Here is a 25,969-nt window from a genome sequence, read left to right as displayed (position 1 = left end):
AACATATGTAAGCATGGACTTCTAATTCAGGGCCTGGCTATACTGTATCTGCAATACTCTTTAGATTGGCCTTATGACTGGAAATAAAGTATTATTTGCAAAATTATAAGATCACCCTTTCCCCATGCATGCTTGGATTGTTTATTTTCTCGAACATCAAAATAAATTACTACACTTTACCTGATGTTTTATTTCATTTCCAGAAACCTGGAGATACTCATGCTCTCATTATAAATGTTTCACATGTGTTTTCTTGCAGCTCTGGAAAAGAAATCATTTTGGTAAACTGCAGAGCAGTATATTCTTAGTGCTCTTTCAGCTCTGATCTTTTAAAGACTTCAGCAGAACAATCCTTAGCTCACATTAGAGAATACCATCAGTTGGAAAACAGAATGGCCACCATATTCAATTTGTGTTCACAACAAAGGTGGGGCAAAGTAAAACAGTGGAAAATATAAAACTGCATTAAAATGTCAGGCATGCCAAAAGTATCCCTGAAAACATAAGCAGTGCCCATCAGTCAGAAATCATGCCGTGCAAAAACAGAGGGTGCCAATTCATGCCAATTGAGCCAGGCTGTGCCTATTGCACATATCCCCAACATACAAGAAACAGTGAAAGCAGCATCCACAGGTAGAGCCAAAAGACACCTCCAGTGTTGTCTGGTAAAGCATTCAAAACATATTTAGGAGATTACTGGTTTCAATTTGCTCCTTGGAAAATATGTTTACCCTCCCTCCCCAGCCCTCTCTGGAATCATAGAAACATAGAACTAAATCTATAGAATGGAAGAACTGAGGGGACGATCAGTAGAATTGTGGAGGAACATGACCAAATATATACATGCTTCTCAGGGCACTATTTCAGATATTGCCAGGGCAAAGTATGGTACTTATTCACTGGCATCTCTCAGCTGTTGGAAGGTAGAAGGGTGTTACTGTAACTAGAATAGAAATAGCTGTCCCTGGAGAAGGGTGGGGAATATATTTACTGTTCTCCCCTCAGGTGAAGTATGAGAAAATTAAAATGTTTCATCTCTCACACAGGGGGATGGGAATTTCCATTTGAAATTTGATGTTCTGAATGGCTTTATTGACAGTTAGCACACATAGAAAATAAAGTCCAGTGGACTTCAGGTGGAAAGATCTGGGTTCCCCAGGCCTACCTTACAGGATTATTGGACTTAATCCAAGCCCATGTATTCCTTTCTAAACTGAACAGAGAATACAGATGTCCCATTCAATTATTCAGCTATTTTAAAGCTACCTTTGGGCCACTGTGTTGTTTTATTATAACATATGGCCCTCCAGTTATTGTTGGACTACAAGTCGCAGCATCCTGGTGTAGCCAATGCTGAGAAATCCTGGGAGCTGCAGTCCAACAACATCTGGATCATGGAAGCTGTATGCTTGAAGTCACAGACAAACACATTTTTCAACATCTGGAGCTTATGACCTAAGATGGCCCTAAAAACCATCAGGCAAGTTAGACCAGAGAAACCCGCTGTGTGACACTGGGCAAGTCACACTCTCCAAGCCTCAGCAGAAAACAAAGACAAGCTCCTTCTGAACAATTTTTGCCAGGAAAACCCTGCTATATGGCTTAGGGTTGCCATAAGTCAGAAATGACTTGAAAGCACACCACAACAACCATGGAGAGAGTGTGAATTGCACTCCTGCTGCTTAAATGCACAATTTAGTACTTGAAGCCATAAAACCATTCAGAACGAATTTCAAATGGACAGTCTTTTCTCATCAGGTCATTTCAAAATGAAGTATCTGAAAATGCTCAGGCCTAGCCCTGCTAGAGCCCTAAGATCTTCAGGTGAAGGCTTTCTCTCGGTCTGCCACCATCACAGGCTTGCTTGGCGAGGACATGAGAGACAGCCTTCTTTTTGCAAGAAAGGTGGCATAAAAAGGTGACACAGAGGTTAAATGCTGGTACTGTAGCCATACAACATTGTTAAGTTCGATCCTAGAGGAGGGTCCACTGAGGCCTGAAACTGAGGGGCCAGAAAAATGTGTTCTGCAGCCACGCTGGCGTACTTTGCACCAGGGACATGGCAACCACACACACACAGCCCCAATCCAGGCTGCCACCATAGTTATGAACTGCGTCAGCAAAAGGAGCAATATTTTACTGCTCATTTTTGGCTGGTTTTTGGGGAAAGATGCAGGTCCACTGCAGTTTCCCTCCATGTTTGGGCATGCGTCATCTAAATTCTATGCCCTGAACACACCTGGAAACCGTGTTTTTCAGCCCGTCTGTTTCAGGCCTCAGCCTTCCATCTGTTCATAGATTGGTAATTGGGGCAATTGCTTACACATTGTAAGCTGCTTTGGGAGTGTTAGTTCACTGATAAGCAGTAGAGAAATCTGCTTGCTATCACTATTGCTATAAAAATGAAATAAATAAATAAAATAACTCAAGGAGATGGCAACTTTCTCAACTTGTTAATAAAAATTTAAATGGGGCGAGAAAACAAAATTCCACATGTTTATCAAATTGCAATGAATGTTTGTAACATGCCTAAGAGTAACACAGCTGACTTACACAAAGATTAATGGAGATGTGGGAGGCAGTCACTATTACACTTTGCAGCAAGTGCCTCCCTTTCTCTTGCTTACATGAATATTTTGTCCTGCCCTCCTAGTTGTCATCAGTAGAACAGAAAACTGAGTCTCACTGGTACTCTCCTTACGTTTGTTGTTGTTCCATACCTTCAAGGCATTTCTGGAGCTGAAAGTGTGCGGTTTACCCAAGGTCACCCAGTGAGTTTCCGTGGCTGAGTGGGGAATCAAACCCTGGTCTCGAGAATCATAGTCAAATGTTCAAACCACTGCACCAAGCTGTTACATATTGCCCCTGCACTGTATTAATCTGATTCTTATCATATAATTCCTTCAGTGCTCTAATGGTATGAATTGTTATACCCACAAACAGTGGGTAAAATATTCCTAAACATGTGCCCCAGGTGTTTAGAGCAGTTATTTGTTGAATGTATTTTAAATGGGTCAATGAAACAGCACATTCTTGGGATTGTTAAGAGCAGTACACTGTTTTTTGGGGAGGGAGCTCTTAAGCACTAGTTTTCTGCAGGATCTTTCAGGAAGATGGCTTTTTAAAAAATGACCAAAATGATCCCAAGTAAAAATGAGGTATAAGGATAAGCTGATTTTGCAGCAAAAACAATTATTTATTTAAAGTGTCAGAAAAAGAAAGCAGCAGAAACCAACAGAACAGCTATACTCAAATGTGAGCTGTTTCTCAAAGTAAAAGAAGGCAAAGTAGCATGGAACCTAAAAACCAATCTAAGCAGGCCTAGAGGCGTATAGCTATGCTTAGCGGGGTTTACAAAGTAAAACACACACATGGATTTCTCATCCTCTGACATGGGAATTGGAGCAGCAGGTCAAAGAGTGAGAGATTCTCTCTGTGTGCCTCTGTCTTTCTAACTTGTGGGAAGGTTTTCTAAGGACTTTGCTGCATTGCTTAAAAAATCTGACTTACCCCTGCCATGTTGAAGTCTCCTTTCAGGAAAAAGTCAGGTATTATCATATGCAAAATGCTGCTGATGCCACAAGCCAAGTGCAGCCCAGCTAACTTCCAACTAGAAGCTGTGCTCAGCCAGCCTCTTTTCAAAACTGGGAAGCTCCCAGCTTTGCATTTTGGCCAACTGAGCACGTTTCTAGCCGAAAGTTAGCCAAGCTGCACTCGGCCCGCGACATCAGCAGCATTTTGTGTATGATAATAACTGCCTGCATCCCAAAAGACGTCAATGCAGCAGGGGTAAGTTGGGTTTTTTAGCAATGCAGTAAACTCCTAAGAGTGAAAGGTACACCTCTGGGTGGAGCACACAACTTCAACATGTGTTTTCAAAACGGTAGAGGTGAATTTACCTTTGGGGGTCTGATAATAGCTCTTAAGTGGTCAGAGCAATGGAGACGATGGAGTTGGACAAAGCCAATAAGTAATAAACATTTACAATTGGGATATACCATTCCAGCCATTTTGGCAGGTCTCCATCCAACAGAGGTGGATAAGACAGTTAAGCACTGATTGTTCTCCATCAATGCAACCATTTCCTTGCCAGCGGTGGAGGGGGGGGATGAAGAAATTTTGCAGTCTTGAAGTTTAAAATGAGGTTTTGCTTTTTCCAAGATGGACAAAGTGTCCAGCCCACAGTGCTACTTTTTCCATCATGAATTCCTTAGACTCTGGCAACAGACAGCTTCCCTGTCTTATGCATCAAAATCTAATATTCATATTTACTGAGCATACCACAGAATTTCAGTGATTGCTAGTGAAATGTTTTTTTCAAGACACATTTCATAATAAATATTTTGGCACAAAAATTACAATCATCTGTTTGGTTTTCAGACTAGTCCGTGATATGGACTTGCAGCAATTAGTAATTTGCAAATTTCCATAGAATCATGGAGTCACAGAGTTGGCGAAGACCTCAAGGGCCATCAAGTCCAACCCCCTACCATGCAGGAATAAACAATCAAAGCATTTGCGACAGATGGCCATTGCTGAGCACCCTTTCGGTTCAGCTGGTCAACCAATTCCAAATCCAACTAACAGTTGTATTGCATAGCCCGCATTCTACTAGATTGTTTGCAAGAATATCATGGGTTGAGCCCTGTCAAGGACCTTACTGAAATCAAGATATTCTATATCCACAGCATTCCCTTTATCTACCAAGATGGTGATTTGATCAAAAAAAGAGATTAGATTAGTCTGGTATGACTTGTTTCTCTGAAAGCCATGTTGACCTTTTGTGATTATGACATTCCCTTCTAAATGTTCACAGACTCTCTGTTTAATGATTTGTTCTAAGAGTCCTGGTGGCACAGTGGTTAAGTGCCAGTACCGCAGCCATTCACTCACAAACCTGTAAATCTACAGCACTAAATAAATAAATAAATAAATAAATAAATAAATCAAAAGGCTGTGAGTTCAATACCTGCTCAGGGACTTGAGCTCGACTCAGGCTTGCATACTTCCAAGGTTGCTAAAATGAGTACCCAGGTTGTTGGGGGCAATTACCTTACACATTGTAAACCGCTTAGAGAGTGCTTAAGTGCACTGATAAGCTGTATAGAAATGTACTTGCTATTGCTTGTTTGCTATTGTTCTAGAATCTTTCCTGGTATTTATGTCTGACTAACTGTACGATATTTGTTGGGATACTCCCCCACCCCCTTTCTTTGTTATGTATTGCCCACTTTGGGGGTAAATGTTTCATTAATGCAGGGGTGAAGACCTTTTCTCCACAAGACACTTTTATGCAGTGGAGCAGGCTGGCACTGAGTAGTTATGGCACTGAGCCATAACTAAAATGTGTGCATTGGCACCCCCCCCTCCATTCCTTCTTGCTTAGCAGGCTGTTGGGGAAAGGGGCAGATAGCTCTTGTTAGTTGTCTGAACTGATCTGTTGCATAGATTTTTCGAAATTTTATGACACGGGCGTCTGAGGGGCGCCTGTGCCATAAAACCACACTAAGATCCATTTTACTGTGAAATTAGTGAATGCTCTTCTCTAACACAAGGGTAAACATTTTCCTTAGACATTGGCATGTAGAGTGTGGTTTTTGAGATGGCGGAAATTCAACCTATTGCCAGCATTTTAAGATGGGGGTCCATAAGCAATCATCTATTGTTCTTTGGCAATAATTACTGCTCAGATAAAGGGAGAAATTGGAAGCATGTGCCTGGTCAGCAGAAAGAAGACTCCAGCAAAATATTTTCTCTTTTAAGCAAGAACTGAGAAGTGGGATTTCTCCCACTCAGCAACGACATTTTATGCTGCTTTCTCTAAAAATGTTTATAGTTCCTTGCAGTGTAATACAAAGGTTACATACAACATACGAAGTATGTTGATAGCACAGTATGGTATTCATAGTGTGTATTTTGTAATGGGCAGGAGTGAGTCAGGAGCAGGGTCCCATTTCTGCCCCCCCCAAAAAAAAAACTAACATTTTGGACTGTGATATTCTAAGGCTTGGGATTCAAAAGAATTCTGAATGCATACCTGAAGTAAAATGTCTTGCTATCACAGATGCTCCTGTTGTGCATCTTATACTATTTAAAATGATTAATAAGCATGATAGGATGTATTGAATGCTGCCTAGATGAGTATTCTTCTGTATGGGTGAGACAGCTGCCATGCCTTTCCCTGACTTAGGTAGAAGGATAGATGTCTCCTAGTTAGCTGCATGGAGAGGGATAGCTTCAATATGCTATTAACAGTTACAAACACAAATCCATCAGTGATACCTTTATTGGCCAACCAAAATGCATAATATACTTGTTGCAAGCTTTCAAAGCTCCATGGGCTTCTTCATCAGGCAAGATGTTACACAGTTGTGACTAATATCTCTCTAGAAACTTGAGAACATTTCAAAACTTTAAAATTCAAAATTAACGTTTGGGCAGCAATCTGGAATCCCTGGGTGTTTAGCAGCACTCCTCAATAATAATAATAATAATAATAATAATAATAATAAAATTTATTTGTATCCCGCCCCTCTGAGAACAATCGGGGCGGCTAACAAAGTTAAAAATACAAAACATATAAAATCCCTGGTACCCTCCCCTCCTTAAAAAAGTATTAAATTCAATGCAATATTTAAAAAACAGAACAAAAAGCAACAACAAACAAACATACAAGTTAAAAACTGACCAAAAGGTCAACAACATCATACCAACAAGCAACCAGTATCAGATATACTCATGTGTTACTTTCAGCTTGTAGTGAAGATTATTATTAATATGGCTGCAGAAAAGAGCCAGTGTGGTGCAGTGGTTTCAGCGTTGCACTACAAGTCTGAAGATCAGGGTTCAGTTCCCTGCTCAGCCATGGAAACTCATTGGACAATCTTGGGCGAGTGACGCACACTCAGCCCCAGAAAACCCTATGCCTTTCTTCCAGACCTTTCACCATTTTAGTCTTCCTCCTCTGGACACGTTCCAGCTTGTCAACATCCTTCTTAAATTGTGGTGCCCAGAATTGGACACAGTATTCCAGGTGACACCTGACCAAAATAGAATAGAGTGGCACTATTGCTTCCCTTGATCTAGACACTAGATTTCTATTGAAGAAGCCTAGAATTATATTGGCTTTATGAGCTGCCACAAACACTGTTGACTCATGTTCAGCTTGTGGGCTACTAAGATTTCTAGATCCCTTTAACATGAACAGTTGTCTAGCCAAGTGTCTCCCATCTGTACATTTCATTTTTTTCTGCCTAAGCTAGGATAGGCTGCAGCAGTTTGATTTTGTCTGAGCCTACTGGGAAGGGCAAGATTTTGGTTTCTCTTCTCTCCCGTACTGAGTTAATTGAGGGCATGGGTATCATGTCAGGGGTATAAACTGAATAAATTAATTAAATTACATTTGCACTTTGAACTCAATTTATAGCCACTGAAGTAATGTGAGAACAAAGACAGAAGCTGCAACATTTTAATAGCAGCTGAAAAAGTGGGACAATATACGATTAATCAGGACTTTCCCTGACAAATCAGGGCAGTCAGAGAGCATGTCTTTTCTCTTTCTTATTGAAAAATATATAGTCAAGTCCACAGATTGACCCACACTGCTAACACAGTTTAAATCAGTAATATAATGCTTTTTACTTTTCTTCAGCTTTATCTTTCAAGCCTCCAATCTGGATTTTTTTCTTCATGGGTATTTCACAGAACTTCTTTAAGCATTCATTATAGTAACCTTTACATTTATTCTTAACCTGATATGGCTCTTACAGTACAATCAAAAATTGTTGCTGAGAATGTTGGTGGTCTCAGCCATACTCTCATGTTTAAGAGTGGATGTGGAAAGTTTTATTTTAAACTATTTCAAAAGCCTTCTCCCCCTTCTAAAAGACTTACATAGTCTCTACTGCCACCCCAAGTTTCTACAAATATCCTGGGGGCATTCTTTTTATTTGAATTGATTTTCTATAGTTGTTTATCATTTCTTTTTTTCAGTCTGGTCATGGAAAGCACATCTGGTTTCTATTTTAATTAGTTTTCCTCCGGGAGCAACATCATATTAGAGAGAGCTAGCAATGGTAAAACAATAATCCATAATGATGCAACTTTTGGTAATTTAAAACTGTTTCTTCCACTGTTTTTAGAAATGTGCTAATGGTATAGGCCAGTGGATTCTGTAGATAAAACTCACAAAGAGCTTTAATAACAGATATTTGGATACATTGACATAAGAGAACAATTTAGGGCAATCAGTGATTCCTGCATCTTATTGTAGTTGTTAACTATGGTGAAGCCCTTTGGCTATGCTTTTACAGTACTTAGTTCAGAGTAGGCCCATTGGGCTTGCAATGACTCCTGATAATCTATTTAGGCCGTATAGGACTTGTTGTTGTATACCTTCAAGTCATTTCTAACTCATAGCAACCCTATCATGGGGTTTTCTTGGCAAGATTTTAGGACACCATTTATACTGGCGTTGAACTGAAAGCTGTATTTCAGAGGAAGGAAGTAGCAAAACCAACTCTGAGTATACCTTGCCTAAGAAAACTCTATAACATCCGTGGGGTCGCCATAAATTGGCAGGTGACTGTCTGCATGGGGCAGAATACTTGGGGCCAGGACTGCCTCCAGAATTAGAATCATAATAGAATCATAAAATTGCCCCAATATCCCCTCGTAAACTGGGGCACTCTGTTCTAATGCTGGGTGGCTGTTTGCATGTGCATACCATTGTGCCGCCCAGCACAGCCACCACTGTGGCACATCACTCACTCTGAATTTGGAACGAGGCACCCAGCATTGGCCACATCTGGTGTCTTGTTCTGACCTGGGAATGAGTGATGCTTACCTTCAGTGGCCACGCTGGGTGGCACAGCAGGATGTGTTTTAAACAGTCACTAGGCATCAGAACAGAGGGATTTGAAATTCTCAGGCATTTTTACATTCCTACAGGAAAATACCCAGCCCCTCTTTTAAAAACCCAGTGCCATTATGGGCTACAAATCAAGCACTCACTGAAGAGGTCAAGCATTACTGACAACTGCTAGGTCATCCACTTTCCTCAACTGGCCAATACTAAAGAAGCCCATGAAAAACCTCAACTGAACAATGTTATTACACTGACACAAAGATGCTAGTGAAGTAATTTTTCTTTGCTGCCCTCATTATCACAGAGATGTGGGGTTTTCGGATTTCCATAAACTTTTATACCACAGGTGTTTAGGTCCTCTCCTTAGCTGCTTTTATCCAAGACTTAGAAAAGCGTGTCTCCAGAATCCTCAATTTCATCAGCCTTCTGGGGCAGACCGACCATGGGATAGGTACACTTCTCGTCTAGAGGGGAAATACCACTTTTATTTTAAGAAATGTTATTTTATTTTTTTAAAAATGCTATGATTCTCTGATTCTAAGTGCACCCTCCACTTGCTAGATGTAAACAAATAGGTCCTCTGCCACAATCTCTTTTTTAGTTATGTATAAAATTGTATTTATACGTCAAGGTGCAAATACAGACACCCCTGTTGCTTTTAGTTGTGCTGATATCTTCAGCACTACTGATAAGGCATGAGAAAGTACAATTCCCAAACAGAAGGTGAAAAACTCATGCTCCAATAACATGGGGAAATTCCTTCTCAGCCTCCAAAGGTGACCATCTAAAGCCTAGGGATATGTGAAATACAGCAACACAATAAAGAGTGAGTGGGTAGGTCACTCAGAGGCCAGGCCAAAAATGGCCAACCTCCATCTGCAGGTTTATATAAGCCTGTGAAGTCTCAGCTGAAATCTTGCAGGATTTGCAGTTCCACAGGATTTCTAGCAAGACTTGGGGGGAGATCTTGCCCCCAAATCATTGCAAGTTTATATAGGGATGCCAAGAGCCTCTCAGCAGCTCTACCAAACCCTCAGCACTGGTCCCAATGATGCCTGGTACGACAGCACCCCTCCAGGCAGCATCAAGGTAAGCCTGGCTGATGTTGTTCAAGTAAGAGAGAATGTTTTAAAATTGGTTCCTTCTGTGCAGCTGGAAATGGTATAGTCCAGCAAATATTTTTCAGTCTGTTCCTGTATTTTGTCTCTTGTTGGACCACATAAGTCATTGGGATGCTACATCATGTTCCTTTGGTTCAGGATCAATGTGTAGGAGACGAAATAGGTTCTATATCTCAATCTATCTACATAAAAGAGGTCAAACCATGTATGTGACAGATACTAGGAGGAACTCAGAAATAGATACAGATACCCCACACCAATTTCTCTACAATTAGTGCTGTCAAAATAGATGATGTGGCTCTTGTGAAGCTTGATTCAAAGTACACTTTGTTTAAAATATTAGTAATTGTATTTGGATATTTATTTTTGGATATTTATTATTGAAAAATGCTCATATGCACTGCATCTAGCCCAATAACACAGTGATCAAGATAACATGGAAAGACTAGTATTTTTCTCTATTGTGGAATGAAAGTGTGCTAATTAATTAACTTGAAGAAATAGAATCCCTGTGGAGTCCAAGGGATGTTTTCATCAGACAAAACCTCTGCTCAGCTGTTTGAAGCTCAAACACATACCTTCTCCAAACGCTACTACTTAAATCATGGAATCAAATCAGATGTTCTTTCTGGCCAAAAATGTGTTACAAAACCTCATATCCCAGTAGGGATCCCAGTCTTCATTATTCTGTGTGCTCCTCAAATCTGGAAGGCTTTTTGCTGAAAAAAAAAAATATCTTGGCTCCTTCTAAACTATTTTCTGGTGTGGACAGCCAGTTTGGAGCTTTTCGTGATCTTTTTTTAGAGGCAATAAACTCCATAGTGGGTTGATGGAAGACTGAGGTCCTGGAAGATATCTTTGGCACAAGCTTGTCCTCTCTAAGCAGTTTTATCACGAGAAGTCCTTCCAAATCAGACCAAAAGGTCTGGCTGAGTTAGGCGGAATATGCTTGAAAGATATGCTGTTCCTAAACCTTTAAAAATCCTAAGTAAAGTCAGCAAAATTAGTTATAGTTGACTCCATTGCTGCAGAAATATTTAGGATTGTTTGATTAAATTTGAATAACATTCTAGGAAAAGCAAAATAGCTAGCTTTTCAAGAACATATATCACTAAATAAATAAATAAATAAATAAATAAATGCTTCCTGGCAGATCTATCCTTCAGAGATAGAATCTGATCTCCAGATCTGAAGACTTGCCAGGTTCCTGCCAACCAGGACATGAGGTGGAAGGGGATATTGTGTGTATGTTATTTTTATCCTTTAGTTGTCCATGGCCAACACTTTTTATTTTCCCTCCAGTTGCTTCCAATGATAAAGAAATGGCAAAGGGGTGTGAAGCACCTTTGAAACTAGGAAGGCTATCACAGAAAAAAACAAAGCTGAAACGAAGCCAGACAGTAGCAGCTTTCTTCATGCCATATCACTTTAACAATCCTCTCCCATGAAGTGCTAGGATGCCATGCGGTAAGGCACAGAGAAACCTGCTACTTTTTGGCTCCGTTTTGGCTTTATTTTCTGCTACAATAAAGCTCTGATTTATTTTAACATTAGCTTTAATGCTCAAAGGAACACCTTTGAGACTGACTCGTTTATATTGCATGAGTTTTCTTGGCTAGCAATCCACCTGGATGAGGGCAAACAAACTGAAGCCAAATCCAGGCAGGACAGAGATGCTCCTGGTCAGATGAAAGGCAGATAAGGGAATATGGATTCTGACTGTGTCAGATAGGGTCACACTCATCCTTTGAATGCTGCCTTTGAAAAGTGTTCTGAAACTTTTACACATTTTACACACAGTTTGCACCATTTCAGTGGCTGTCGCTAGACTCTGGAACTCCTTTCCTAGGTAGGAACTGCTTGTTGTCTTTCCGTCATGGGGCAGGCATTTAAAATGGAAGGTTTTAGTTTTTAAAGACTGGGCTGAAGGTGCTAGATTGTTTTAGACTGAACTGCTTTAATTGCTTTTCGTCTTTTAATGGTATTTTATCTTTTTAAGTGTAGTTCGCAATCATTTCAATACGGTGATTCCTTTCTAACCTCCTCTCCTGTGTATGTAGGGGAAGGCCCACATTATTCTGTGGCTTTTCCCAAAGACAATATGACTGAATCCTAACCAGAGATTAATTAATTGTATAATTTTATTGCCAATGTCCCGTGATGATGTGTTAGTTTTTAATGGAATTATCACTGATATTGTATTTTATTGATGTGTTTGTATGTAATTTTTAGATTGGAATCCTGCCTCGATCCATTTGGAGAGGTGGGAAAATACAAATAAATTATGATGCAAAATTACATTTTTCAGGAGGAAGACTTAAATGTTTTCTCCCAAGGAAATGTGGTGCAATTTTTATGGCATTCTCCCGGGAATGATCAGGGCTGGTGAATTTTATGTTTGTTATATTGCTTCCCTACAAACCCCCTTATTCTCTTCAGTGAGTTATTCATTCAATGGTTGTGGCTGTGATAGCAGTTGGCAAGTATGATGCACAGCAAAGAAGCAGGAAGAAGAAGATAGGGAGGAAACAGCAGGAAAAAGAAGAAGTCATGCAATCTAGAACAAACATTCTTGCACAAGTATGATATGGTTTTCTGTTTTGCTTTTCAGCACTCTTCAACCTCCTGGACAAAACTCAGCGGGAACGCAAGGGTCATATAAAGGAAGGAACAATTGGGCCAGGTAAGTCTTCTGTCCCAAATTCCTTTCAGTTCTAGAGTGTTCAAAATGTTGCTGAGTGAATACACAGCTGACTGCTAAAAGAACTCAAAAAAGCCACCTGTCTATCCTTTCTATTAAACCATGAAAAGTTTTACAAAGGGTAAATTACTATAGAGTGGTTTCTATAGAGTACACTATAGACTTTTTAATGCTTTACAATGTAATTGGGATCTGGATGTTTGTTTAAGGTTGCTTTTATTTTTATTTTTATTTTTAAAAAAAGATGCTTTCTGTGAATTCCCAGAATTTAATTCCTTCTTCCTTTCAGGGGGATAGCACTGGAGAATGTATAGTCAATCCTATGCTTACAAGAAACATATATTTTTATATTGTCTCAGCTCCTTTCTTCTGTCGATTAGTAGTATTAAATTGGAAGCTCTCTTTTTTATTTTAATTTTATACAGTTAACCACTTCATAAAAAATTAACCATAACATAAAGAGAGATTACACATAAGATTAAAAACATAGACTCATAGAATCATAGAGTTGGAAGAGACCACAAGGGCCATCCAGTCCAACCCCATTCTGCTTTGCAGGAACTCTCAATCAAAGCATCCCTGACAGATGGCCATCCACCTTCTGTTTAAAATCCTCCAAAAGAGACTCCACCATCCTCCAAGGGACTGTGTTCCACCATCAAACAGCTCTCACTGTCCGGAAGGTCCTGCTAATGTTGAGGTGGAATCTCTTTTCCAGTAGTTTGAATCCAGTGCTTCAGATTCTATTCTCTGGAGCAGCAAAAAAACAAGCTTGATCCATCCTCAATATGACAGCCCTTCAAATATTTAAACAGGGCTATCATATCATCTCTTCACCTTCTCTTCTCCAGGCTAAATATACCCAGTTCTCCTTCTGTGGCATGGTTTCCAGACCCTTCACCATTTTAGTCACCTCCTGCCCAGAACTGGAACCAGTATCAGGTTAAGCCTGACCAAAGCATAATAGAGTGGCACTATTATTTCCCTTGATCTAGACCAGTGATTCCTAAACTTTGGTCTTTCAGCTCCAAGAAGCCTCAGCCATCTTCGCAAAGGTCTGGGATTCTGGGAGTCTAAAACACCTGAAGGACCAGAGTTTGGGAATCACTGATATTAACACTATATTTCTATTGATGTGGCCTAGAATCACATTGGACCTTTAGCTGCCACATTACACTGTTGACTCATGTTGAACTTGTGGGCTACTAGGATTCCTAGATCCCTTTCAAATGTACAGTTGTCAAGATAGGTATCCCCCATCCTACATCTATGCATTTCATTTTTTCTGCCTAAGTGCAGTACCTTATATTTCTGCCTGTTGAAATTAGTTTTAGCCCAGCTTTCTAATCTATTAAAATAATTTTGAACTTTATCCTGTCCTCAGGGGTATTAGCTACTCCTCCTAATTTGGTGTCATCTGCAAATTTGATAAGCATGTCTCCTATTCTTTCACCCAAGTCATTGATAAAGATGTCAGATAGTACTGGGCCCAGGACAGAATCCTGTGGGACCCCACTGGTCACTTCTCTCCAGGATGAAGAGGAGCCATTGCTGAACACCCTTTGGGTTTGGCTGGTCAATCAGTTACAAAGCCATCAAACAGTCTCATTGTCTAGCCAACCTTTTACTATCTTGTTTGTGGGAATATTATGGGAGAGCTTGAAATCAAGATATGCTATATCCATGGCATTCACTTCATCTACCAACCTGCTGATTTTATCCAAAAAAAAGAAAGAAAAGAAATCAGAATAGTTTGGCATGAATTGTTTTTGAGAAACCCATGCTGACTTTTTGTGATTATGACATTCTCTTCTAAATGTTCATAGGCTCTCTGTTTAATTATCTGCTCTGGAATCTTTCCTGGTCTTGATGTCAGACTAACTGGGTTATAATTGTTGGGCCCAGTTTTAATCTGTTTTAGTCTGCTGTTGCTGTGTGCCTTCAAATTGTTTCTGATTTACAGCGAGTCTAAGGCAAACCTATCATAGAGTTTTCTTGGCAAGATTTGTTCAGAGCGGTTTTTCCTTTACCTTCTTCTGAGGCTGTGAGAGTGTGATTTGCTCAATGGTTTCCATGGTTGAGTGTGAGTTGAACCCTGGTCCCTACAGTTATAGTCCCAAACTCAAACTATTACACTGACTCTGTAATCCCTAGTATCTCCTACTAAAAGGATCACGTAGTAGTTGACAATGAAGAGCTTCTACCTGTCAGCCAAACAGCTAGCCGTTCCTAGCCCAATGCCCTCCAGATGTGTTGGCCTACCAGTCTGATTATCCTTAGCATGTTTCTAAAATATACAGGGCTTTGTGGGGAAAAGAGGCTACATAAAAGCAGATAGAGGGCAGTTTGGTTCCTGGAACTATGTGGTCCTCTGTGCCTGTGAAAACCGAGTCCCATAGAGGGGACACCACAAAAGCCGCAAAGAGAAGCTGATGTGGATTGATCCCAGATCTATGCTGTTTTGGGGGAACAAAGATGTGATAGAACTTTCTGTTGAATTTTTTAGGGAAAGCAGCATTTTTCTTTAAGATATCTTCCCCTCCCCTGCAATGTCATTATGACCCCGAGTGCCTTCTTTGGAATGAGAGTTCTGAAGCAAAGATCAACCAGCCAGAAATGATAGGCAGGCCACCCAGACAGTCTGAGTGTCACTGCTGGCCTCCAGAGCATTTCCCCAGTACTTTCAATGCTAGGTAATAATTGGATCAGTATTCTTCTCTAACATCTGCTGCTGGTTCAGATCTCTGACTCTCTTTTTTCCAATTTGACAATATTATTAATTGCAGTTTTCATACTGAATAAAGAAAGTGATCTTGCTGATCCTATAAGACTTTAAGATAATTTATGGGAAATGATATACATATATGAGAAGCATACTGGAACAATATTGATATTCTAACAATACATTTTCAGAGGAATTTCTAGAAAACAAATTAATGCAGAAAGGGGAGGCAATTCGAAAGAATACAGTACCTTTATAAGGCAATGTTGATGCCTTAGAAAACAGACAAAACAGGGAAGGATTAGCTGGATAATATATGTGTGCACATATAATATATGTATGTTTTGTAAACCAAAATTACACTAGTAAAAAAGCAGTAGAGTTGGGACCTAAAAGTCAGAACAAAATCCATAGAAATGTGGTGGTCTGTTCCTTTCTATAGCTGGGCGGAAGGGGTTAAAAGATGCTGTTGTACTGGGTTAGTTTGGCCGACTGCCTTCCTCCCTCATCTGGGGCTTGGTTCTACTCTGTTACAGATGGCAGTAGTAGGGAGCTGGACCCAACGTGTAAATTATAGAAAATAATATATTTATGTCTGATCTGCAACCTTTGAAGGTTTGCTGACATTTCAACATGTGGTCTAAGAGGGTAGCTTTAGTTTAGGGCAAATGGCATTGGACTCCAACTCCCATCAGTTCCACAAAACATGGCCAGAGGTTAACAATGATGGGAATTTCAATCCATCAGCATCTGGAGGTCCACAGGCTCTCCCCCCTTGCTTAGCTGAATGGGTTTAACCTCAGGTGTGAGAATTGGGGCTTGTTTACATTGGTTGAAAATGCCATACCCCTGGCAGTCCTGATGATGTACAGCTACTTCCAGAATCCATGGTTTTTTGCTCTTAACCTGACATGTTAATCTGTGTATTGTTCTATTGTTGAATGGCAAGGGGGATATGCATGGAGTCTGCTGGGAAACCCTGATCCTGGGTGATTTTCATTTGCATTTTGCTGGCTCTTAATTTTGGTGTTTTTCAAGACTGGTAGTCAAACTTTGTTCATTTTAAGGGTTTTGTCTTTCCTGTTGAAGTTGTCTAGGTGCTTGTGGATTTAAATGGCTCCCCTGTGCATTCTGACCTGATAGTTGTTGGCATGTTGGATAGTTGTTGGCATGGTAAAAAGTGTTCAGAGCTAGGGTCCAAAACCTCTTGGACCATCAGATCAGGAGGAGCTGTATGACAGTCTCACTGGTGGCTCAAGCCTGGGGAGCTGGTGGGTTCATGGAATGTAAGTCTTTTAGCCCTACCTTTCTAGATTCCCAGTTTGTACTTATTCACCAGAAGAGTGATCCATAATTCTAGAGTTTTCATCATGCTTCATATAGCGGTGAGGAATGTAGTAGACATTTCACTCACACTAAACACCCCTAAATGCTTACACATTTACAGAATTGCTTTATCCTTAGCAGCTGTAGTCTTGCATGCTGGCACCAGACTTTCAGGGCATTATATGTCAGCTGTTTAAAAATATAACCACACCTTCTTTTCTCCAAACTACACCAGTCTGAGAAGCTTGTTTAGCACAATGGGCAACATCAGCAAATAAATCCTTATAGGCACAGGTTGCTGCTATGATGGGAGAGCCATAAACCATACTATATTGAAGGGGGACAATATGCCAGATGGCTCTTTTGGCACTGTAGGGTCATAAAGAATCAAATTATTTTCATTATTGCAAGGGGAAAAACAAGGGACTACTGCTAGAACTATGTTGAACACGAGGAATCAACTTTTAATGGGGGAGATAGTCCTTCATTTAACTTCATTCTCCCTGTTTTGCAGTTGTTCATGTAAGATCTGTGTAAACCCTTAGAAAAGGGTGTGGGCAAACAAATGGTACATTTAAAAATATTCAAGATCATAGAGCTACTTGTAAAATAGGGGCTGAGCCGGAGAAAATTGCCTAGAGCCTTTTCCATCAACAAGAATTGCAGCAGTAGTGCATGTGTGGCTAGACCAGTGATTTCAAAAGTGGGTGGTACCACCCCACTGGGGGCAGTAGAAAGATCCAGGGGGCAGGGAGGAAAAGGGGGAATGGCAGAGAGTTGGGAGATGGTGAGGCAGCTTTGTCTTTGAAGAGCTGTGCCATCCCCCCATCACCCCCCACTAGCTTTCTAGAGACAGTGAGATTTTCAAGACACCGTCCTCAGAAAGAGAGCCTCTTCCTGCTTGCCCCCAGTAGATGAGCCAGGCCACCTTGAGAAGCAGGAGCTGCTGCAGCTGCAGGACCACCTGTGATCACACATGAGAAAGCAAAGAGGCTGACAAGAACCAACAATGGGGCAGGGCAAGAGTAGGATGGAACACATATGCATGAGGAAGCAATAGTGAGTACCATCTCAATGCAGTGCCATCAGCCCCCTTCCCACTCCCTCCTCCATGCTCTTGCCATATTTCCCCCCCCCCCCCAGTGTCAGGAGACACCTGGCTGAAGTGGGGATGATGGTGCTAATTGGTGGAGTGAGGGATGAAAGGAATAGAGGAAGGAAAAAGGAGGGTGGGAAGAGCAGCTCTCGGTGGTACTTGGTGCCAACTCATCTGCACTTGCACTTGTCTTGATCATGGTAGTGCTTCAAGTAGCTTTCTGACATTGCTGGCAGACAGCCACAGCCTCTTCCACAGAAATCTCTGTGGGGTTGGCTGTGAGGAACAGATAATTTTGCTGCTGCTTTGGGTAGTTGCTGATAGTAGTTGCTGATAGTGGTCCCAGAGCGGAGCTGCCCAAATCCTATTTAGGTCAGCTTTTCCTGGCATTTGTCACCTAAATGTCACGCCTCCAAAGCGGAAGCCGAATTATTTGACCTGTTTGTTTTGGGAATGGGGGGTGCTTGGTTTGTCACCCAAGAAGAAAAAAGGTGACAGCCTGAAAATGTTTGGGGACCACTGGGCTAGATGAAGCCACAGGGACATGTAATTTAACAATTATTCCATCAGGGACACTCCAGTCCACACGGAGGCCATATTGTGTTCCAAAGCACACCTTAATGCAATATTCCTAACACTGGGTCCCTTCATGCCACCAAAATGTGGTATCACAGCAGTGGAGGAAGCTGAAGCAGTGAACCTTTGTCAAACATGATCCCAAACCTGTCAAAGTTGTTCATCTTATCCTGCCTGAATAACTGAGGGATCATGCATGAAAATAGGTGATACACCCAAAGTTTCTCCCTGAGCCTCAAACCAGCTTCTGAAGAAGCTTATACAGAATATTATCAGAAAACTGGCAGCAGCAGCAGCACTGAACTGATGGGGAGAAAGAGCAGAAGAGGCTGCATTCAGTTCCACATATCCTGTACCAGAACCCCAGCTGCAAAGCAAGCACAACGTTGAAACAAAGCCGATGTGATTCCTTCCTCCCCCTGGTTTGTTGCTGTTCACAGAACAGTTCAGACTGCTGAGTTCAATATGGGCAAACCTTTTATGGACAAAATGACGAGGGTGCATCCCATCTGAATAATGTCTCTTTTAAGATAAGTGCAATTTGTTGTAGTTTCTCTAGTCAAAATTATCTATCTGCCAAGATCATTATTAATGTAGTAGAAAGTGCAGCAGAGGTAAATACAGCCTTGGAAACCAGCTAAGGGGCCAGTCTTTGAGTGGTATCTATTCTATGAAAACATGTAGAAAAGAAAGTAGGATTTGTTTAAAGTTTTGGTTCCTAGTGCTGTGAAACTATTGTAACGACTGTTTCCTCAGTGACTGTCATTTGTAGAAACATAGCATTTCATCTCCATGCACCACATGACATAGCATCTGTTAACTCTTTGTATGTTAGCAAAACAGGCTGTTTTAGGTGTGCGCTGTTTTAGGTGTGCATATAGCCAAGTCAGTGTGCAGGAGAAAGATAACTGTTTATTTTTAATGACATGAAGGAAATGCATATATGCTTAAGGAATCAGTAGTTAGAAGTGTGTGTGTGTGTGTATTTGGTGTTGTTGTGTGCCTCCAGATTTGATTTGATTCGACTGGTTTTGTCAGTTTTCCCCCTCTGAAATCTAGCCTATAGCACCTGGGTATTCCTTGCCTAAGAAAACCCTATGAAATTCATGAAATCACCATAGGTTGATAGGTGACTTGAAGGATCATACATATATAGTATGTTTGGGACCCAGCCAAGACATAACCACTTTACTAAACCATGGTATAACAAATAGGTATGCCTGCATTTCAAGGCCTGTAAGGTAGAACTATCTGGAGGACATCCTTTGTTGATTTCCATAGAACACTCTTGTGTTCATGCCATGCGAGTGCCCCAACATACAGATTTAAAAAGGAGAACAGACTCTTTTTTTCTCCAGAGCTTCCTTTAAAGTCCTTAATAATTCTCTAAAAGGTTTTGAGATGTTGGTGGTCATTGATATTTTCTCAGTTTATAGAAGGTTCTGCCCTCTTGAAAAACAGCATAAAGGCCTTATGATTGCAATTTGGTTGCTTCACTATATTTCCTACCATGCCCCCAAATAAAATGGGCTCCATATCTTAAACTGTTAAAAAATTGTGCATATACTTGGTGACCTATGACTATTACTTGGGAATGTCTGACTATAACATTATTTTGTTTCTCTCTTTATCTGAAGGGCTGTAATATTACATCATTTTTTGTATCTTCTTCTGCTTCATAGGCTTGTAGGGTCTGAATGGATGTTGCAGCTAAAATGGCATCTTGGACAAGGCAAATGAAAACAGTTAAGCTGCTTTGTCCCACCTAGCTGGAAAAGCCCCTGAGAAACCATAGCCTCTTTAACCAAAATGTGCCTTGTCTTTAAAAATGATTTTTAACATATTTTATTAAATTAATAATATATTGCAAACATACAAACAGAAGAAGAAATAAAAATGTTGTAACACTGGGACCACGAAAGGTAGAGTCTGCATACGAGATAAGCACGGTGATGGCTCATGCAACCACATTCATGGGTTTTAACTATGTCTATACACCTGTCAGAAAGTATACACTTGTTTTGACTCTGACCACCCTAGGACTATGCTATCTTACCAAGATTTCTTAACTATTCAACCACCCCACACACATTTAAATTCTCCTCCAGGTGTCAGTCACTGCCCTCATAGTTATTTTGTCAAATGTGATTCTATGATCCTATACATCCCCCAATCTTCATTGGCTGTGGAACATAGCTGAGCACCTGATAGTGGCATGGAATGGCAGAAGCCTTGGCTGCAACTCCAGCTGTTCCTTTTGGGGGACTGAAAAGACTGGGTGCATTAAGGAGCAGAACAAGAGTCAGTTTGTGCTTCTAGCCACAGGTCAGCTAAGCATCACAAGAAAATAGAAGCCATAAAATGACATGATTAGCAGAACTTATGTTTGTATTTTGTGCAGTGCGGTTTCAGATAGAAAGGGAGGTACGAAGGAAAAAATCACAGAAGACAACGAAAGAGGTATGTTTGCTACCAGCACTTGTCAGTATTCAGAAGGTGCAATTCTATACTGTGCCCAGCTTTCTTCTTTTGAAATTAAGGAAGGGACACAATTTTTCTTTCCCTTTTACTCAATTACATACCTAACTATGTTATTAGAAGAAGAATATAGTGATTATAACAAGAAGACTGAAACAAACTGTAAACGGAGAAGAGTAAAACAGGCAGCATTGACAATGGGGGGGGGGGGAAGGATTAATGATGACTACTGGTAGAAATCAAGCAAAACATAACATTGACAAAGATCCCTACATCTTGTGCCCAACAAGTTGCTTTCCTGGAAAATCAAGTACAGTTGACACAATACCAAAACCTGTCAGATTTTCTCCAATGAGGTGGTTGCGGTTTGTTTCAGTCAGGATGTGTCATTAGTTCATTACAGTAGAATCTAGTTTTTTTTCCCTTTCCCCCATAGCATGTTATTATTCATTTACAATATATTGTCTGTAATAAAGCTTCATTCTATCTTCTCTACAGTCCCATTATATTGGGGATGGGCCGGACTTCCAGCGTTCGCTATTCAACCTTGGTGGCCAAAGTCCACTGGTTCTGTATTATCTTCAGATGCACGGGATCTCCAATACCCTATCAAACACTCGGGCTTATAGGATCAATCACAGTGAAATCTGCAAAATACCATATCCTTTTTGGGGAAAAAAGTTAGTCATATCATGTTGAAAAATTCTGAAACTTGTACTAAAATTATTTAATTTAATTATTAATTTAGAAGATGAGGAGTGGGTGGGCATTATTATTCAATTAAAGTTCAATTATTACAACTTTCACAAATCCCTCAGTGAGAAGATTGGTAAGACTGGTAAAATTGGTAATGGCAGACCGTCAGGATTGGGCTAATCCTGCCATTATATTGTGCTGGGGAGACCTGTATCATGTATTTGATCCAACTGTGATATTATATGTATATAGTTTCAACTGGAAGGTAAGACTTTGACGTTTTTGCTTTATATAAATATGCTGTGGGATGCTGAGAATATAATGGATGGTTTACTTCAGGTGTGTAACTGATATGTGTGCTAACTAATATGCATTTGATCCAAACCTGATAGTTTGATGCTGTATATAGGACTGCTGCTAGGTTGGTTGGCACTTGCATGGTTTGTTCCTGCTAGGTGGTATGGTGTATAAAACCTTGTTTGTGTTATCTTGATAGGGCAAAATACATAATGGTTATAAGGAAAGAGGTAAAATGGGTTGCTGGTTAGATTAATAGTTATATGATTGTATAGATAGCAAAATGTTGGATGCTCTTATACATTTTGAGTATGTTAACTACACTATTTAAGGCAGCTTCGGAGAGAAGGCTTGTATTAATTGGGCTTGCTGAATGCTTGGTAAAGGAATGTGTGAGAGTGTTTTTCCTTTTTGGTTTCTAAAGGCCTCCGTTATCAACTGCTCTGTGGTTAGGACAACTAGGCAAACTTCCTTCCTTCCCTGGGAAAGAAGGAAAAACAACCAGAGAAGAACTAACTGTTTGGAGAATAGTGAAATGTGTAAGCCCGCCACTTTTGTGAGCTGGAGCTCATACCTTTTCAAATGCTTTTATTTGATGCATGTGTCCTTGTTCTTTAGTTCTGTCCAAAGATGCCTTACTAGCTACTGCTATTCCTCTATGACTGCAGAAATAAACAGCTTACTCATCATCCACAGAAGCCTTATTTACTGTGTCTGTGGGGAGAGTTTGACTAGTTCTGACACAGACAAAGTGACCATAAACACCAAGGACACACCAGTCAATTTTATACTTCTCTGTGGCTTTCAAACATAAATCCTGATACAACATCTGATGTTGCCAGAATCTCTGCAGCTGTGGTTAAAATTCCCCAGGCAATAACCTCTGCAGTAGATTAGTATCAATCTTGTCTTGCTATGTAATCCGAAAAGATATCTTAAATTCTCTTTTTAACCTGTGTTTTACCTTGTTTTATTCTGTATCCCCCTTTTACCTGTGCTGCTCTATGACCATAATAACGATTCTGTTCAATTCTATTCTATTCGGTGATCTGGAAGGCATAATGCCCAAAATAAACTATCTGCAATGTTTATTCATGTTCTAGTCATGCTCAGTTTTCCATGGCAGATCTCAAGTTTCCTCAGCAGAAGGACTGAAGCGGAGTTGTTTCATGAAAGCAGAAAATTTGACAATGAGTTCTGTAACGCCCCCAGAAGGAATCTGGTTATGCATTAACAGACAGTTCATAATTTTTCTTATTGATATAGTCCAATTTTCTGACAAGCTCTGTTTCTGCGCAACATCTGGATTAGTCACCTGGGTCCTAAGAATGTGCAATTTTGGGGTCTAAACTTGAACATTAATTGTAGCACTTGGAGCCTCCTTGCTGTGCACCAGCCAACTTTACAGAGTTTACGTACTTTGTCTTGGCTATAACGTTCCACCCCAGCGTCATTCAGATGATTTTAAAGTATAGTGCCTAGCCATAATGTTGGCTTCCTTTTGTTAAATTGCACAGGGATTAAGAAGTGCAAGTCATTTTAATTAATTTTATTCTGTCTTGCAAGTATAATCATTTCCAGCCAGTCTGGGTTTTGGCGGAGTTAACCATTCAAGATAAAGATTAATTTCTGATACTCACTGAAGCAATTTTAAGGAAAATGTGTTGCACTCTGCTCTGCTTTATAACAAAATGTTTCCAAATGCTGGTGAAGTAAATCCGTATTAAAGTAATGTTGATGACGTTGTTCATATTTTGGTGAAGTTCATAGATACAGTTTTTGTCACAGGATGTTAGAATGGTAAGTGGCATATTAGACCCAATTATTTGTTTGCTGCTACAGAAAGCTGTTTTCATCTAATCTCTGTCTCTAAAACCCTTCTCAGAGTGTCCCCATGTCTGGAGCTTAAAGGGGTGATTTCTGGGGAGATGTCTTTTTCTGTTGTGATGTCCCAGTTAGTTGTCTCTTGGACAGTTTTCCCAGTAGGATCTGTTCAAATGGAAGAAGCTCCAGTGTAGAAATATTTGGAGTGAATAAAGAGAATAAGGACATAACAGAGGGGAATGCAGAGAGAAAAGATAGAGGGCAAGGAGATGCAGATGAACAATGGAGAACAGGGTGCAGAGAGATTTCTCTATGGGTTGTGGAAAGAGAGAAAGAGGTAATAATTGTAGGCCTAGTGTCAAGTGTTAGTACTATCAGGCTACTACTCAAGCGCAGATCTCTTTCTCTTTCTCTGGAAGATTATGTGGATTGGGCTTGGGAACAAGAGGCAAACAAAAAGATAAGAGTAGTATTTGGCAAGGATGTGGGTTTACTGAGAATATTCTTGCCCAAGGGCACCCAAACGCTGAAACTGAAGATTTAGAGGCCCGATGTCTTGCAAAGAGAAGCAGGAGCATATATATGTTACTAGTTGCAAAAAAATGCCCTGGGAAAGGGAAAGAATGCATAGGGAGGATGCTTATTAGACACACAGAGAGAAGGTCAGAGAGATGTGATAATGCAGAGAGAAGAGAGTTCATTTGTGGACACAGTGGAAAAAGAGGCTGAGCAAATGTGTTAAAAGTTTTCTGCAGTTGTCACATTGATGTGTCCCTTTTGAGTGAATAAAATTGTAAAAGTGGTCCTTAGAGTTCTCAACTTTTCGTTCTTCAGATTTTTTGGACTTCAGTTACCAGAAGCCTCAGCCAACACAGCCAATGGTAAGGCATTCTGGGGCTTGAAATCCTGAAGACCTAGGAGGGGCAAAGATTGAGAACCACTGTTTTAGAGTGGTTTCCATCCTTTATCACTAATAATGAAGGATTTTTGCATCTTTATACAGACATCTATAAAATGTTTTTAATGTGTAATACATTGCTGTATTTTTTGCATAATATTCCTTTTTTGGGGGGAGGGAGATCCAGCTACATTAAGAAGTTCTCCTGTGCAAGATCCATTGACATGAATACAGACTGTGCAGGATAATAACCTGAGAATGAGTCCATAGTACTTGCATAATTTCCAGTTATTTTAATGGGTATTTTTACAGGGGAAATCCTACTGGGTTAGGATATTTATGCGTAGTCATGTGTAGTCATTCAGTTGGATTCAGGTGTAATTGTACTTCCTGGAATGGCTCTACCTCAAGTATGACTCAGGTCTAATCTCCACTGCAGAAATAATGCAGTTTGACACTGCTTTAACTGCCATTGCTCAATGCTATAGTATCCTGGGATTTGTAGTTTGTTGAGGCACCAGAGCCCTCTGACAGAGAAGGCTAAATATCTCACAAGACTGCAAATCCCAGAATATCACAGCATTGAACCATGGCCATGGCAGTTAAAGTGGTGTCAAACCGCATTAATTCTGCAGTGCAGATTAGCTTTCGGTCTAAATCCAATATATTGTCTCTGTGATTTTAAGGGGACCTTTCAAACAGAACTTTTAAGGCCAAGTCCAATACACCTTCTTTTGCATAGTATGAATATTTGACAAAGATTTATCATTTTAGCCAAGTTCTGAAAACCTCAGAAAGTAAATAGTTATTTTTCCTTGACTGGAATGGCAGCACACCAGCTTCTCCAACTTACCTAGATGTTATTAAGGAGAGTCAAATGTTTATACACAATCTGCACGATGATTTTATTGAGTGAGTATGTGCCGATCATAAATTGGTTTCATTACAACAATGTCCTGTGCTCAACTGGGGAGCAATTTGGAGATCTCAAGTTTGATGCTGTGTCAGTCAGCAAAAAATATTGGATCGCCTTACTAGTTATTCCCACTAGGAATAGTATGGATTATCTGCTGTTTTCTATCATAGTAAAACTATTCGTCAGTCTCTGTCATACTTCTAATCCCCTAAAAAGTAGACATCTGAAAGCTGGGAGAAATACTAGGGTTTTGTTCCATATGATTTCTGCTAAGGCACTGGGGACCCAAGTGATTGAAATTCTTGGCCTTTTTCACTGGAACAACACAGGTCCTAATTCTTAACTGCCTTGTGAATCTTGCCAATTCCTCACTACAGATATGGGTAGCATAGTGAAAGAGAAAATTAGAATTTTTACTTGATAACTAGGGAACAAGAGAGCAAGATTGGAAT

General features: G+C 40.3%; 1 protein-coding gene across 3 annotated transcripts in view; it reads left to right on the top strand.

Moving 5' to 3' along the window:
* The window catches only part of FAM227B (family with sequence similarity 227 member B), a 98,952-nt gene that overhangs the window by 67,331 nt on the left and 5,652 nt on the right, over positions 1-25,969 (top strand). For all 3 annotated transcript variants that reach the window (XM_042474798.1, XM_042474797.1, XM_042474799.1), the window contains exons 11-14: positions 12,599-12,670; positions 20,810-20,868; positions 21,385-21,545; positions 25,436-25,513. In XM_042474798.1, coding sequence (XP_042330732.1) covers positions 12,599-12,670; positions 20,810-20,868; positions 21,385-21,545; positions 25,436-25,513 — 370 coding nt within the window. The remainder of the gene's footprint in view (positions 1-12,598; positions 12,671-20,809; positions 20,869-21,384; positions 21,546-25,435; positions 25,514-25,969) is intronic.

This window comes from Sceloporus undulatus, chromosome 6 (genome assembly GCF_019175285.1).
Source record: "Sceloporus undulatus isolate JIND9_A2432 ecotype Alabama chromosome 6, SceUnd_v1.1, whole genome shotgun sequence".
NCBI classification, from domain to species: Eukaryota; Metazoa; Chordata; class Lepidosauria; order Squamata; family Phrynosomatidae; genus Sceloporus; species Sceloporus undulatus.
This window is presented reverse-complemented; position numbering and strand designations above follow the sequence as displayed.